Raw genomic sequence first — 17510 nt, forward strand, 5'->3', positions numbered from 1 at the left:
GAAGCTGTGATGTATTTTCTAAAATACAATACTTTCTGGCTAATTAACCACTAACCATATATTTTAGAAATGTTAAAGACTTGTGAGCTGCACATGTGGGAGTCCGTTCCTTTCCTCATCTATCACCATCTTACTGATTGTATATAGCATTGGTTCCCAAACTGGGGTCCGTGACCCGCCGGGGGGGCACCAAAGATCTTAGGAGGGTACAAGGCTTTGTCTGTTATGAGGCTGCCAAAATTATATTTGCAAATATTGATTAAAACCATGATAAAAGAGTTATTACTTTTCTTAGGTGCATGTGTGTGTGTGGGTGGGTGGGGGGGGGGGGCAAGGAAAACTGGTTGGAAAAAAGTCAAAAGTATGAGATAAAAACTATGAGATAAAAAGTCAAAACTATGAGATAAAAAGTCAAAACTATGAGATAAAAAGTCATAATTATGACTGTTAATCTCATAATTTTTATCTCATAATTTTGAATTTTTATCTTGTATTTATAACTTTTTGGTTAATAATTATTACTTTTTATCTCATAATTCTGACTTTTTATCTCATAATTTTGACTTTATATCTCATTATTATGACTTTTTATCTATTAATTATGACCTTTTATCTCATTATTATGCTTTTTTATCTCATAATTATGATATGATTTTTTTAAAGAATTGCCTTACTTTCGCATTTTTTCTTTTCTTATTTGGGGGAAAAGGGCTTTAATACTTTTGTGAGTCACATCACAAAAGCATCAATATCAGTTTTAAAAACTGCTTTCAGTAGTTTCAATTTAAAACCACACTACGATGGAAAACATGCAGCAATCTTCTTTGTCCTGTCTAAAGCTGCTCTTTAAAACTTCACCTTATGTGCAAAATTACTATACATACAAAGCGATTGTGAGACTGTGAAAGGAATGTTTTAATTTTTATATGTGTATGCATCATTAGTCTGGCAGGATGAATAATTTGACAATAAAAACTGGCCTGGCACATTTGACATTGACTGTATTCTCTCTTTCTTACTGACAATCATTACTCCTTTATGTGTTAATGAATGTTTTGAACATTCAGCCCGTCATACTGGTGAGAGAAGACAGAAGGTACACACAGTTCAGCACAATTGATAGCGTGTCCTGTTTTGACTCCCCAAACACCTCCTCTGTAAAACACAGAGACATCACAGTTTTACAGTTCCATGGGGCTGATTACCAGTGAGGCTCTTTCCCGTCAGATATGGGACTCATAAAGAGGTCAAGGTGCTGAGTCAGGATTTTACCAATTAACTGGGCCTCTCATAGAAGCAGCAGCATGCTAGGGTCACGTCAGGGTTTACAGCCGAAATGTCAACCAGTAAACTGTGAGGCTGAATACAAAAACCTGCTGTGAGTGATTTAGTTTCTGGATTGTAAAACTCTGCTCAGAAAAACTACAGGCTGTCTATGACATGGTTTGATTGTATTTAATTTTGAGGCAGTGGAAAACATTTATATGGTGATCATAAAATTGAAAAACTGATTAAAAGCATCTTTGAGGAGTTCTTAGTTCTTTCTGAAATACACAGTGACAATAAAATGACCCTGTGCAATTGCAGTGATGTAACAGTGGCGTATACTCTAAACTGGTCTGTGCTGATGTATTGCTTTTGTCCAGCTGTCCTCTGCAGTTTAAGCCCAGTTTATTATGAAAATTTAGGCAAAAACTCCATGACTGGTGTCTTACACTTTTGGAAGATATTGTAATATCTAAGCTAACTTCACCTCCAGATACCAGGACAGGTAAAGGATGAAATTTAAAGTTCAAAACTGAGACAAGATAAAGATTTTTAGAAACATTATTTTACTTACTACTGACATGATTGTTAGGATGTAGTGTTCCAGGTTGCGTCCGTGATGACGGACCATTTTGGCGTCAGCTGTCACCATCAGCTCAACGTAGCGGGGGTAAGAGAGGAAACGCTTGCGTCTCCGTGGAGATCTGGGATGTGTGCTGGTGGAGTTGTTGTCATAAGTGTGTTCATCCTCTATCGTGGCTCTGAGAGAATCCAGCTCCTCTCCCATCGTACCTCTGCTCTCAAAGGAGACTGGCCTCTTGGTATGTTCTGTTTTAAGGAAGACAAGGAAGGAGAACACATGTTAAATGTAATGGAGCTGAAAATCTTGATTTTATGTGGGAACTGGATAGTCAAAAACTCTTCTGCCCTTGACTCCACTTTTTGATCAAGCATTTCACAAAAGTACATGGTACCTCTACAGTTAAGAGCCAAGGGTTTTGGCTTAGCTGAATTCCAATGACATAACAGAGGGATGCTGGACCTCAATGGCGAAATCCGCCATAAATTTTTGTGTCATTCCAGTGCTCTAAAAAAACAGCAAGGTCACTGGAGAGCTGTGAGAATGAGCGTTTACAAAGAGAGGAAACCCTCTGACAAACCACAGAGGGACTAGCCAGAGCATGCAATCTGCAACATCCTACAAATAATCTTGACCAGTATACAATCCAAACATGAAGTAGAATATGTACAATCATGCTCAAATATAACGCCAGATTAAAACAATTTGCAGGCTGACGCTTTCATCAACAGCCGCAGACATGAAGAAAGAAACCAGGACATAACCCACTGTACAAACTCCACTGGCATTCCCTCTCAGCTGAACTGCACGTGTCGAGCTGGCTGAGAGCTGTAGATTCCTTCACCATGACAGAGTGAGGTTAAAAGAGGGAGATAGAGGTAGAGACACAGACGAGAGGAGCGTGAACAGCTTGTTTTATTGGAGGAGAGGGAAAAAAATCTGTGAAGGTTAAGGTCAAAGAAGATTTGATTACATATGAGACTGTCCATGCATGTCCATGGGGATGTGTCCTTTCAATTTGAAGCCACAGGTAGGTTAGGGGAACAAGAGGGCAGCCTTTGAATCCTCAACACGTGAGATCGCTCAAAAAAGGTTTGTTTGGGACACACAGCTGCAGGATAGTCTGAACTGAAAGGCTGCTAAAATTTTTGGAACTTTTTCATGCCATGTGTTTGAAAACTATACAGTCTACATTTTTTAAATATTCCACAGTAGCTACGGGTACTGAAATTTTAAAAGCTTCAGATATTTAATCATATTTTTTATCCCAAAGCTCCCAAAAGGAGGAGGGAGAGCAGCAGTGGTCCATCCATATTCAAAGATTGGCAAATACTTTTGTTTCTCAGGTTGTTTTCATGTCTGAGAGACACTTTCTTACAGAGGACGAGGAAAAAGGTAAAGATGATCTAAAACGTTGCCAGTGTCATTATCCATTTAAACAGTGTGTTGGAAAAGCTTGCAATTTTTGCCAATTTGAACTATTAACTGAGCATTTTCTACTGAGAGTAAAAGATGATTATCCTCATTCATCACCGATCAAGATCATCAGTCAAGATCATGATGAACACATCAGAAATAGCCAGCGTAGTTTGAATGTCGTGATATTTCAGCAAAGATCAAATTCATCATAACTGGATGGATTTCAACTGCATTTTTTGTACTGAAACAACCGAGGCCGTTGTGTTGGACAGAAAGAAGTGATGCACAGTCACATATGACGTTATGTCAGTCAGACTCTGGCAGCAGTTTCTGCTCTGTCCCAGAGAGTGGGAGCATCAAGGCAGCCATCAGACAAGCACATATAGGGTACTTTTAGACAGCAACAACACTCCCCAGAGACTATGAACCTTATGAGGAAGTTCAGGGTCTAAGTTTAGTTCTGGGGTAAAACATTTACCTCTTGAGAAGTTGCAGTAGGGGTGCGCAATAGGACAACACGCAATCTGCTAAAGCTGAGCCATTGGGAGAATGAAGAGATTGACATTTACTCATCCCCTCCCATTCTGCTTCAGCAAATAAAGGATTGATGGCTGAAAAAGAAACTGAAACTTAAGATTTCATCCTTAAAAAGAACTCAAACTGGTAGGGATGAGAATCTCTCCTCATGACAATTCAATTCAAATCTCGATTCACACACTACGATTCGATTCATTGACGATTCATTAAAATACAGAAAGATTCGGTCCGATCTGATTCGATCCGGTACAATCTGATTATTTTTTAATGACTCTGTCATTTCCTTTCTCTGTGTATCTGATCCTCTCTGTTTAATATCATATCAGTGGGCTCAGACGTATTGATTATGTCACAAAATCAATCACTCTCAAAAAAACGTTACGGTTGTAAACCCTGTGAATAAAGGGGCTGCTGTTACGGTGATAACTGAAGAGTTTTAGCTCAGAAAAGTGTTTATGTTCAGGTCTGTTTGTGCTACATTTAGCAATAGCACCTTAGCTAAACTTTAGCTCCGCCGTCTCAACAGGTGAGATTTAGGAGCAGCCTCTTTTCTTAATCGCTTTTCTCCAAAGCGTACAGACAGGCAGACATTTTGAAAGTTATCCTTCCTTCATATAAAGTCCACAGGACTTTTTCCTGAGGAGCAAAACTGTAACTGACAAAACCTTTTAGGCGACGACCGATGAAACACATCCAGCTACCTAGCAAGCACCTACAGTGAACGGAATTCTCGTTTAAAGGTCACTGAAGGTCGCGCAAGATTACAGACGCTGAGCCAGAGTATGGCAGAACGGGCTATGAAAACAAACAGCAGAGCCTCAATGAACTGATCTCTGACATTAAAACCGGTCCAAAGACCGGTTCGTGCCGCGTTTTTTACCAATTCAGGGCTCCGCGGACCGATGCACTTGGACCCCTGACGTCAAGATCGGTTAACCGATTCATATCGGATTATCTTCACACCACTACTAACTGGCCTATGTGGAACTGCTTTGGGTTCTTCTAAACCATCAGGGTGCAAGGAACAACTGTTTGCACAATCTAAAAAAGTTCGTAAACTTTTTGACTATCTCAAGAGATGGCATCCTAAGAGTCAACAGGTGAGAGACCAGACACACCAAATTCAGCACCACAGTCTTCATTAAATGACCATGTATCACAGAGATGGTAGCAGAGGCAGATCCAATCCTTCTGTTTTCATTGTTACAGTTGATTTTTCTCTGCTCTCAGTATTTTACCAAGTAATAAACAGGGCTGTCCACCTTCACATAAGGCTTAATCTGTCCAGATAATGGAATCATGTCCAGTTATGTCCACTTGTCTGGACATCGTTGTTGTTTAAAAATGTTTTAGACAACATTATTACTGATTTACATGCATGATTTACATGATAGATGCCTGCAACCTAAAATGATCCTGCAGGTTTTTTTTTCCTTCAGAGTGCAGCAGGCAAAATCCTTATTTTTTGTCATGATTGCAGGGAGATAAAAAATGTTAGGTGCATAATATATTTGGGAGAAGACCTCTAGATTCCCCATGGTGGTGCCATCTATTAAAAGCCAAATATTCAAATATTCTATGCATTGACCAACAGGTTGTTGATGAAGAAAAATATAAAAAATATAGTTTACTTTTAAATTCAGTATTTGTGCATTTACTGAAAACACTAAGTATAATAGAATATATGGATTCATGTCCTATTAGGGCTTCCATACTCAAAAGCATTTTGCTCCAGTGCTTCAGTTTCTTATACTGTGATTTAGATGTTGTCACTACATGAAGGAAAGGTTTTGATTAAGAGGTAAAAACATACAAACTTTTACATAAAAGGGCGTGCACCCATTGAAAAGAGGACTAGTGTATGAATCTAACATAAAGAGGCAATGACATATCATCTTGGCATATTTCAGAGTCCATCATCCTAAACAACCTCCTCAACTTCAGATAACCCGATTATAGTGAACAGATCCATTGTCTTCCTTACACTCAATCTTTCCAGACAGTCACACAGAGAGAGATTGTGTGTAATTGTTAGCTCAGAGAAAAGCAGAAAAAGAGAATAGAGCGCTCTGAGATTATTCAAGCGATGCCCCCAGCGGGCGCGCGAGGCGGAGCGTGACTCCCTGGCACAATGGCACACAGCTCTTGCTGCCGTGACGCCCCAGCCCCATGCCAGCGCCAACATCAGAGTCAGCGCCAAGCCCGTCCGTGCCCGTGCACACAGCCCTGGCGGCTGGGCCAGAACAGAGCTTTGTATTTTCCAGGAAAGAAATCTCTCCGAGGCCAATCCCACTACACTAAACCCTTTAAACAGACTCATCACTGCAAACCGTCTGACATCAAAGGGATTATCGAAGCACAGAGGAATATCTATGTCTTCTGAAATTGGGGCTGAGTCTCAGTGCAAGCGAGTGTAAGATTAAAAAAGAAAAAGAAGAGGAGGAGAATGTGAAAATATGGTCTCTGTTATAATAGCCTTTGAATCAGTGCAGATTAGCCATACACAACCTTTCCCAAATCTCCTTAGGTTCAAATCCCCCTCTCACTAGGTAGTGAGCTGCTACTTACACCATGAGAAGACAGGGGTGACTGCCCTGACCCGCCGGCACACATCTCCATCTGAGGCTTTTACATATTGGACTTGATCACCAAACATCAAAACGTGTTGGATTAAATTCTTACACTAGAAAAACTTTCATAAGCTTGAGCTCATAAAAAGCGAGCTCCAGCGGCTCCTCTTTACAGAGAACAATAAAACCAGTCCTGCACGGCATGTGTGTGTAAGCATTTATAAATGTTGTAATTTGGTTGGCTCAAGTATGCACAAAGCTGAAACAGACTCACACTCACTTTTCTGCTCCAGCGCCTTTTTGACTTGTGAACTCGCAAAAATCTTGAATCAGTGTGCCAAAAAGTAATCAAACACACCAGATTTTTAGCAATATTTACCTATCATTCTAATTAAACCCAAAGAACCCTCCGCTGTTGGCTTTATATGCACCTAATGCTTACAGTAAGGGTGTCAAAATTACTATCACTTTGATATTTGATTATATATTTGATATTTCAGAAACCATATGATCTAAAATAATACAATCTCCATTATCTTAATAGCTGACAGCTTTGAAAAGAACTGAAGCTTTAAAAACTAAAGTCCTCCATCCATACTTTTAACCAACAGCTGCCTTCAAGAGAGATCATTGTCTTTATTGCAAAAATACATTGGCAAGAAACAGTGCCAGCATATTTCTGTAATTTAGACAGTGTGTGCTAGCCTGCTATTTTCACAAATTATAAATAAGAAATTATCTGGTATTTGGAGCCAAAGACTAAGAAGACAAAGTTTGTAAAGGCTTAGGTTAAAGTAGAGTTAATTACATGTAAAAGCCAATGCATATCCACAGGGAGGTTTATTGTAAGTTTCTTGAAAGCCTGATAGAGTCCGAATGAAGAGCCACAAGAACGTAGGGAAGCTGTTAAATATTCAACACGTGAGGACGGTAAATTGCTCAAATGGAAATTTTTGTTATGGAAACATAGCTGCAGGCTATACTGAGCAGAACATATGAAAAAATGTTTGTACTAGATTTGATATATTTTGACATTTTTTGATGTATTGGTTACTTTTCTGATACCTTTAATGTTTTAATAAGATGAAATCAGCAATTTTAATGATTGAAATTGTTGAAAAGTGCCCATGCTTCAAAAACTGGTGAATCAGTATTCCTTGCTACCATTACACAATGGAGATAAAAAGAACACTCCAAGCAACCCAGAGAAAAGATTATTGGAAACAACAAGGTGAATGTCCTAGAGTGGCCGAGTCAAAGCCCAGACCTCAACCGAATGAAGAATTTGTGGCTGGACTTGAAAAAGGTTGTTCATGCCTGATCCCCGTGCAACCTGGCAGAGTTTGAGCAGGTTTGCAGAGAAGAATGGAGATAATTTGCAGTGTCCAGGTGTGCAAGCCTGATTGAGACTTAGTGCTGTGATTGCGGCCAAAGTTGCATCTACCAAACACTGACTTGAACGGGGGATATTTGTGCAATCACTGATTTAACATTGAGTGTTTTGATTTAATTGACATTACTTTGTAGAAATCTATTTTTCCTTTGACATTAAAGAGGGTTTTTTCATCATTTTTTTGTCAGAAAAGTCAAATTATACTGACCATGACTGATTTATAAAATTAATAAAAGGGTAAAACATCCAAGGGGGTGCATACTTCTATAAGGATGGTATGTCTTTCACAAAAACACAGAACAGATAAGTTCAGTGTCAAAAATGCCCAAAAACACAAGCGCTATTGCCAAGTTCATACTTTGGTTTACCTCCCTTCATACCCATCTGGTATGTCAATGACTGTATCTGCTGTCTCTGTTTGAGTCCATTCATGAACATCCAGCCAGTCCAAATGGATCTCATTGAGATTTCACTCTAGATCAAAGAGTTGCTCTTTGACTCTCCTTCAGCTCTCTGTCAAAAGTATCAATGCCAAGAGCCCAACAATGGGGAACACACACTCATTGTTGAACTAATTAACATTCTTTTACAATGGCCTGCTGTGAGTCAAAGCGCCTAGTTCCCCGGGTGCCAATTAAATAGACAGTATACCTTACAGTGAGTATAGGTAGTGCCTCAGTTCTATAAAAGGTCAGACACTCTGGTTACTGAAGTTGAACTGAAGAGGGTAAAAATGTTCACACTCCTGCAGACAGAGGCACAATTAAGTGCAATTCTGTGGCTAGACGGAGAGAAGCAAAGGCAGCTAATTGTTGTTGCTGAAGAAGGCTTTCAGAGTTAAGTGGCACGGCTTTTGACCTCATTGGAAGACGGTGGGGCTTTTACACTTACAGTGCTCCTGGTTGTTATTTTGAGTTCAGCCAGAGACATGCTAGAGACAGCATGGTGGTCAGCTGAAGAATGTGTTTGGAGTAGCAGGAGACAAAACACTACTTATGGATCTGAGATCCTAATGATGGAAAGAGGCCTGGAGTGTTTACTTTGGTCAGACCCAAACTGAGAGTTTCCTACCATCGAGTTTGATGAAACTCTACTTATAGATTCAGTGATTGCTGGATGACTGACGATACTAGTACCAGTCATCCAAGCATAAACACAAGGACAAAAATAATGGATAAGCATGTATGTTAGAGAAGATGGTGTGATTCTTCACTACCAGTGGTATTCTGTACTTTTCTGGTAATGGATCCTTATTTCTAATCTTCATTATGGAACACTTTATGTGTCTGTTTCATGTGAAGGTGTGCAGTTCAGAAGATCCAAGGTGAGAGGGTTCTGAAAACCACAGCATCATAAAGTCAACAATTAACATAACTCTGTCTGAGTCTAATAGGAACATTAAGAAATGCACTAAAACAAACTCTAGTTAACTACAACTTTGATCTCATTTAAGTGGTTTTTACCATCATTTCTGTCTGTGCTCACAAACTTCTGGGAACAGCTTTATCTCCAAGAACACACTTTTTTGTAACAATGTCTCCAGACTTTCATGAGCCCTTATTAAGAAGTGAACAAAACTACTCTAAAGCCATCCTTTGAGACCCCAGTATTGAAAACTTCTCACATATAGAACTGACAATCATGAATACGGCTGTGGAGAGAAAAGAAAATTGAAACCGAAAATGTAGAGCGGTTACTCTGACCATTAGATCATAGCAGTTGTCTACCAGTGCGTCTGTTTCTGCTTGACGATTCTGCCTGTAAGACAGAAGTTCTCCCTCGCCACTATTGCCAAGTGCTTGGTGGCTTTATATTTGTTCATTTTGAAAAATAAAAAAAGGCTAAATAATCTAGACTAAGGTTATCATGATGCCAGAATGTAGTAGTAGTTTCTTGATATTGTACAAACGCATTGGCAATGCTTTGGTACTGAAACATAACCAACTTTATCATGCAACTTTGACAGTCCCCTTTTTCTCTCATTTCCTGCAGCATTTGGTGAAAATATGACTGAATAGTAGAAGTCTAATAGAAGAGGTACTTTTCAATGGTATCAATCAAAGTACTAACACTGGTATCATTTTATCAAATAATGTTAAATATTTAAATTTTGACAGCTTTGACATGCTCAGTATCACGGCAATTTGGTCCTGAATGAATCATGCTATATAGAGGAAAATAGATTGATTTAGAATAAAACCTTGGAGGTTGATAAGTTAACACATTTAACCTCATAGGACCCTGCATGCACATATGAGGACATAACATTCTGGACGATCTCAGATCGTGACGAAATAGAATGTACTGGCGATCTGCTTAATCTGTTTTATCGTAGGATCGGCTCTACTACTTCTCTTTCATTTAGCATGGAAGGTGGCCTTTGGAATTTTAAAGTATTTTGATGGAAATTTCGAGGATGTGTTTGTCTATTTTGGTGAGCTTCACTGGAAGTTTTAGGGGAAATATGTTTTGGGAATTTTTGGGCATTTCACTGGAATTTCTGACATTTACATGTTTGGGGGGATTTGTCTGGAACCTCTTAGGCATTTACATGGAAATTTGTGAAATGTATTTGTAATTTTTGCAAATTTGATTTGATTGGGTCCAAGGCAATCTGCTTTGATTTTTTTTTTCTTTTTTTGTATTTTCATGGAAATTTCGGAAATGTATTTGTAAATTGCAGAATTTGATTGGGAATGGGATCCTTTGAAATTTTCAAGAATTTTCGTGGAAATTTCAGGGCATTTGTTTGAATTTTGGGGAAACTGGAGGGAAATTTTCAAGTATTTTCATGGAAATTTTGAGGTTTGGATGTTTGGGGGAATTTGTCTGGAAATTTGTGTGGAGCTTTTAAACTTACTAGGTTCTACTTATCCAAAATAAGCAGAGCAAATTAAAATGCATTCCAAACAAAAGCTCAGGTCTCAGCTGGTTAATGGAAGAAACAACTACTTCTCCTACATTTTAAAATCCAGAATTAAAACAGTTTTGCTCTGACATAAACAAAGCAGATCTGCAGTTTGGGCTGCCGTCTGGCCTCTAACAGGACACACAGCTAGAGTCACAGGCGATGACACTAATGGCTGCCCAGCCAGCTCTCAGCACTGTCTCCTTGGTCCATCTCAGTGGGAAACTGTCTCTCACCTGTCACCCCCTCTCACCTCTGACTGTCACCCAAGCCACCACACAGTAAGTCACTGTCACTCAAGTTGCTTCAACCGTTCCAATCAGTCCCCATCTGTTAAGAATGCCCAGACAGTGCACAGTGGCAGAAAATAGCCCCAGCTGGAATCTGTCACGGGAACTCCTGAGACAACACAACACATTGGGTTCAATGGGGCTGAGGCCCTGGGGCAGGCCGACACATGGCAGCTATTAAAGTTATAGACGGTCTGTAGCTGCCCAGTCCTGCCCTGCTCTGTCCGCAGTGTCTGTTGTCTTAAAATCAGATGACAGTGGATGGATTGGACCATATTATTAGCTGCTTGCACTACTTATCAGGTGTTGTAGTGAACAGAGAGGAAATGATGGGATGAGGCTTCATGTCTGAAGGGAAAACTTAACAGCACGGCAGTAAATGCATTACAAAGCATATTGTCAATTGACAATTGAGACATTGATCATTGACATTATTATGTTGGCCTCTAAACAAAAGAAACTCTTTGTAGGCCAGTAGGCATTGGGTGAGAATGCTTCTGTAAAGGAGCAGGTGTAAAGAAGAAAGGCAGGCAGTGGGAGTTTGGGAAAAAGTCTGGGGCCTCTGCCAAGCTCTGCAGCAGAGCCGACAGGCACAAGCAGCGCAGGCCGGGACTGCTCAAACCCATAAAGAAAGGAGCTCCTTTTTTCTTTCCCTCTGCGCTGCTTAGTCAGCAATTCCCAATTTTCAGATGGGCACCTTGTTCAAGAGGGATGACATGCACTCCTGATAGATGCAAACACGCACTTGCAAGTAAACCTTATCTATACACGCAAGCAAAAGGCCCAAAGCAACCTTTTTTCCCCAGCAACAAAAGCTACTTCCTGGTGGGGAGGGTCAGTCTGCCCAGGGGGTAGAGCAAAACTCAGCCTTCTGGAGCCATCAGCCCCAAAGTCAAACCCTAAAGGTGAGAGAGGTTGTTTTAGTGATCAGCACCAGTCCATCACACTCTGGCCGGCCACCTTTCCTGACCCCTGTCAAGAGCCAGAGTTAAGAGGAAGACAAAGAGCTTCATGCACACACAGCTCCAACTGAGGACCAGGAAACCAGCCAGCAAGCCCAGTAACCACGCACCTCTAGGAGTGGAAAAAACTCAAGGTCACATCCACCCGTCCAGTGAGTGACTCCAAACAAAGAGGGAAGTGAGGTCACAATCAACAAGTGCTTCCATTCACATACATGAAAGCGCAAAGGGAGAGCGGGCAGCGATTCAAGTCGGCTAGTTCAAACCCCAGGCGGGGGAGGGCAGTTTTTCCATGTAAATGAACCCATTGACCAAAAACCTGATGCTAGCATTTGAACTACCATGTATACACAGTGGGCACTGAGGGGGGAATCCTATACAATGATTGTGTTGAGGGTCAGGGGGCACAGATGCCATGGGTGCCAAGTACTGCCACATCAAAGCCTGTCACTTTGAAGTCCCTGCTGTCCACACAGCCATCAAGACACTGGGTGAAACACTTGCAAGCCAACTCTGGTGCATTGTTGTTTGGGTTTACAGCTGGTAATGTTTGCTGTCAATCTCTCTGCATTGGATTCATTGTTTCCAGTGCAGACAAAAAGTGACACCCCACGGATTTTGAAGTGCAGCCAGCAAATGTGAGAAACAGATACTGCACAGCTCTTTTTCCTGTGTGTCTTCTTGCTTATCTTTACATGGATTTTTAGAAAGCATAGGACAGAGACCAAGAGAAGAATCTGCCCCTATCTGCAGCCGCCCTCATGTTTGTAGCTATCTCCATCGAAGGTCGACGCAGAGATTCACATGCAAGCTCAGAGACAGATACCCCATAGAATGTATCATTAAAGGTCGGGGCATTGTTGTGATCCAAGCACAGTCAGCGTCTTTCCTAGAGGCCTTTAAAAGCCAGAACGAAACACAACAATGCACTCTGTGACTTTAAAACGCTAATCAACCACTCAACAGCAACCTAGGTATTCTCAACAGCAGGGAAGCCACCCAGGTTGACTGACACGGGCAGAAGACTGAAAACATGCAAGCATAATCAGTCTTTGAGACCACATTTCACAGTGCATTCAGTCTGTCTCTTAAATTCACTATTATATTTCTAATACTATGCTTTTAAAAAGCATATTAAACTAAAATCAATTCATCAGAAGAAGGCATAAGGTGTCAGCAGGGCATGAACACACAGAGTGAAGAAAAGCAGCTGAAGACAGGTATATAGCCATGTCATGACTGCTGAAATAACAAAACATCATCCTCCATCAAGGTAACACTTTAAAAGCCCTTATGGTTGCACTCTTATTCCTGACACTTCACAGGTAGTGGAAGAATATTTAGGAAAAAATCAAGTATTTGTATGTGCCAGCGATGACAAGCCCTACGTTCATCTTTAAACCATATGGAAACATCGCCTTCCTCTCCTTTCAACACATTTTTAAAGAGGTGTGCAGGAGTTGAACAAACTTTGGAAACTCTTGCAGCCTGAACAGATTCAAGAGTCCCCGTTGTTGTTCTGGCACTGTCTGTAACACAGACGAGGGAGAAGTAGAGTATAAAGGAGGGAAAAGCTTATCTCAGCAGAGGTATCTCTCTTCTGATACACATTTTGTTTCCTGGAGGTCTGCTTGATAAAAAGCAGCTTGTTTCATCTCTGTTGGTTTCAAAAAGATGTTTTCTTTGTGGCACAGAAAGACATGAAGCAAAATAATCGCTGCACTGAGTATGTTTTGCAAAACAATGCCTCTGCAGAGAGAATACGCTACCTGGGTTGCAGATTTAAGGCCCATTTCATATGTTCAGACCAAGTGAGGTAGTGGACGTTTATAGCTTCAAACCTTAAAAAATTCTCAACAAACCAACCCCAGCTCCCATTTTTGATTTAAGACAAGAGAAAGCACCTAGGATGACTGACCCTGGGTGCTTTTATAGCTCCAAAAAAAAAGGGGAGACACTGGGAAAGGAATCTGCCCCCTGCTAACAGCACATCTTTCTAAGTCCATCATTTATGTTATAAGATAAATCAGAAACTTTTCTTTCTTTACTTGCAATAAATCAGTTAACTTTAAAGAGTTTAATTGAATACAGATATGTACAAAGCCTAAAATATTAACTGTCAAAGCATCGCCTCCGTTAACCCTTACAAGTAACCAAAGGGGTATGGCCAAATCAAATGCAGTGAAATACCTCAGCCCTAATAAATCATAGTTTTAGAAAGGTTACAATCTTTTAAGAGGTAAAGGGTTAAGAACTTAGCAGACATTACTAACTCAGAGCTACTGAGTTTTTCTGGTCTGATTGTTTTTGGCTTACACTGGAGTTTAATTTTAGATGAAGATTTGTGTTTCTAGAGTTTTATTTATTAATTTGACTGTAGAGGAAACAAAGTGTGTACAGCACTGAATCCTGAGAGAATTTTACCTAAGGGGGCAATCAAATGACAATTTAATTACATATTGCATAATATCATCATATCTATCATATCATATCATATTGTATCATGTAAGATCTGATAAGACTGCGCTGTATAAGATCTCATGGGATCATGTATTGTGTAACATCTTACGAGATTGTTATCACATCGTATCCTACTGTATCCTATCGCAACATATCCTGTAAGATCTTGTGAGATCTTACAAGATCATATAATATTGTTACATATACGATCTTACAAGATCGAATAAGATTGTGTTGTATAGTGTAAGACCTTATAAGATCATATCATATTATAATGCATCCTATCCCAGCATGTCTTATAAGATGATATAACATTGTACCGTATCTATTGTATCTTATTCCCTCTGGCATCATATCCTGTAAAATCTTATGAGATTGTACGAGATCATATAACATTATAACGCATAAGATCTTATTGGACCATATAAGAATGTATTGTATCATATCCTATTGCATCACATCCTATAAGATCTTATGAGTTTATAAAACATTCAATTGTATTGTGTACTATTGAATGTTTTATAAACTCACGTTGTGGTTTAGTATGACATAATTTAATATAATATTATAATGTATTGTATTGTATTGTATCAAATCCTATCACATTGTTCTGTACTGTATCATAGTGAATCCAGTGTTTCCCTACAGAAAGACGCTGTACTTGGGTGATAGAGACTGCCATTCTGCCCTGCCTCCTTCTGTGTGTTTAATTTCTTATTTCTGCTGTTTTGACCGTATTCATCAACAGTAGGTCGTATAAAGACACTAAAATAACTTCACTTGCCTTTTGAAATGTTTCACTTGGTATTCTATAATAATGGCAGGTGGGCTCAGTGTTGAAGGCTAATTGTTGCTGAGGAATGTATCACAACCATTATCATAAAGCACAGAAGTACAGGATGATATTAGCCAGCAAGAAGCTGCAGCAAATCCAATGACGAACAATGTGGGAAACCCTGGCTTCTCATTTTGTCACACAATGTTGGCTTTTATCATACAGTATAGTACAACATCATATTGTAACGTGTTGTATCGGATTGTACTGTAGTATATATATTGTGTTGTGTGAATGATAACAAATTTGCACACTTTTGGCAATGTAACCAAAACTATAACCAGCAGCTTTATAGCTTATCTTACAGTGTCTGTATTCTCCTGTAAAACATGTAAACTAACCTGTTACAGTTTCTATTATCCACTATCTAGAAACACTGATAAGCACTGGCTATTCACCTGAACTCTCAATTCAATCTAATTCTACCAAAATAAAACATTTTTTTACTACACAAACTACCAACTGTCCTTTAAAGATCTAGAATGTCTAATACATTCACAACCAATATATTAGACGCTGCTAAGTTTTGGATCCTTTTTCTATCTCTACCTTCACTTCTGTTGAATATTCAGACACTAAATCAGTGGAATAGGCAAATAAAAAGACAGACAAGATTCATAAGAAGAGGTACAGGGAGCTACATGAGGCAAATGTCCAATCCAATACCAGAAGCAGCCACTGTGAGTATTTTGCAAGCAGAACAACACTCGCCAAGCCAGTGTTTATATGTAACCTGCTCGTGGCAGCATGTACTGCACTCCTTCCCATAAAAAGACAGGACAAGCCTGTTAGTCTTGGCTCAGTACGGCCTTCAAAGAGCCCATTTATCGCCGCATCTGGAGAGGGGCCTATCTGATAAAGCTGAAACCTGGGACACCTAACAGTCCATCCTTAGGCTCCGGCTCTTTTAATGCTGTTGCTCATTGTTTACGTCCTACCCTTTGATGAGTGTCTGTAGGTGTCTCATCTCTACAAGCGTACTTCTATTATCTCCTGCTTTATGTTAAATATAACCTCAAAATGATGTATATAAGGTAACAGTTGGGGAAAACAGGATATAACTGGCTAAGACATTAGCAATAACAATGGTGACAACTGAGGTGATCAAAAAATATTTTTCCATCCAACTGCCAGCTCCAGCACTGTCTTGACATAAATTTTGGGTGATACAGAGTACCCCTTCAATTCTGGTGCAGTAAGGAGATAAACACAATATCTAGTGGGCTAAAAACACTAATATGACTAATAGAAAAATGTCTGCTCAGCCCAAACAGTTGTACTTCATCCATCTCAAAGCTTAATTTCCCTAGATCCAATGGATTTTTGTGGGGGCTTGTTCATTCATATTGGATCGGTCCTTTAACTGGAATTTTTGCTGTTAATGAACGGTGCTGATACCATGTCTGCCAAAACACCCATTTTTGTCTGTTTTCTTCCATATTTAAAGGCCATCTCCTGGCCCCTTCCCATTTTAATTATTTCTCATGGAGACTCCCGTTGTTTTTATGGACCTAAATCCTTGTTATAATAATAGATACAGTATATCTGCATCCATATGTTCTATCTGAAGGAACCAATGTTGAAAACTCTTCTGTGAATCACTATACATACAATCCACAATAACATAAAATTTCAATCCCTATGTTAAAACAAGATTCCAGGGGTATGAACATGAAGACAAAAAGTAAGACAAAAGCTGGATGAGAGGGGAACAAAAATGCCAAATTTTCAGGACAGCCTTCCACAAAAAAAATCCTGCAAATTTAAGCAGGACTGAAATATTTAAATATTAATATATTAATATTAATATATTTGACCCTGATGATGGACTAACAGCAAGGTTTTGCCCCATAAGCATGGCGGTGACAGCATCATGCTGTTGGGATGCTTCTCAGCAGCTGGCCCTGGAAGGCTTATAAAGGTAGAAGGTAAAATGAATGCAGCAAAATAAAGGAAAAATCCTGAAAGGTAGTCTTTTCAGTCTGCAAGAGAACTATGGCTTGGGGGAAGATTTATTTTCCAACAAGACAACGACCTAAAGCATACAGCAAAAGCTACACAGAAAAGGTTTAAAGAGAACAAGGTGAATGTTCTGGAGAGGCCAGGTCAAAGCCCAGATCTCAATCCAATAGAGAATTTTTGGCTGAACTTGAAAAGGGCTGTTCATGCCCAATCCCCATGCAACCTGACAGAGCTTGAGCAGTTTCGTTAGAAAGAATGGAGTAAATTTGCAGTGTCCAGATGTACACACCGTTTTCTTTTGTCCAGAAAGTCAAATTATATTGACCAA

General features: G+C 39.7%; 1 protein-coding gene across 1 annotated transcript in view; it reads right to left on the reverse strand.

Annotated features, from left to right (window-relative positions):
- Positions 1-17510, reverse strand: part of LOC121514450 (A disintegrin and metalloproteinase with thrombospondin motifs 20) — a 138564-nt gene that overhangs the window by 109177 nt on the left and 11877 nt on the right. The window contains exons 4-5 of the mRNA XM_041794557.1: positions 2059-2094; positions 1848-1906 (exon numbers count right to left, since the gene is read on the reverse strand). Coding sequence (XP_041650491.1) covers positions 1848-1906; positions 2059-2094 — 95 coding nt within the window. The remainder of the gene's footprint in view (positions 1-1847; positions 1907-2058; positions 2095-17510) is intronic.

Source organism: Cheilinus undulatus, linkage group 9 (assembly GCF_018320785.1).
Source record: "Cheilinus undulatus linkage group 9, ASM1832078v1, whole genome shotgun sequence".
NCBI lineage: Eukaryota > Metazoa > Chordata > Actinopteri > Labriformes > Labridae > Cheilinus > Cheilinus undulatus.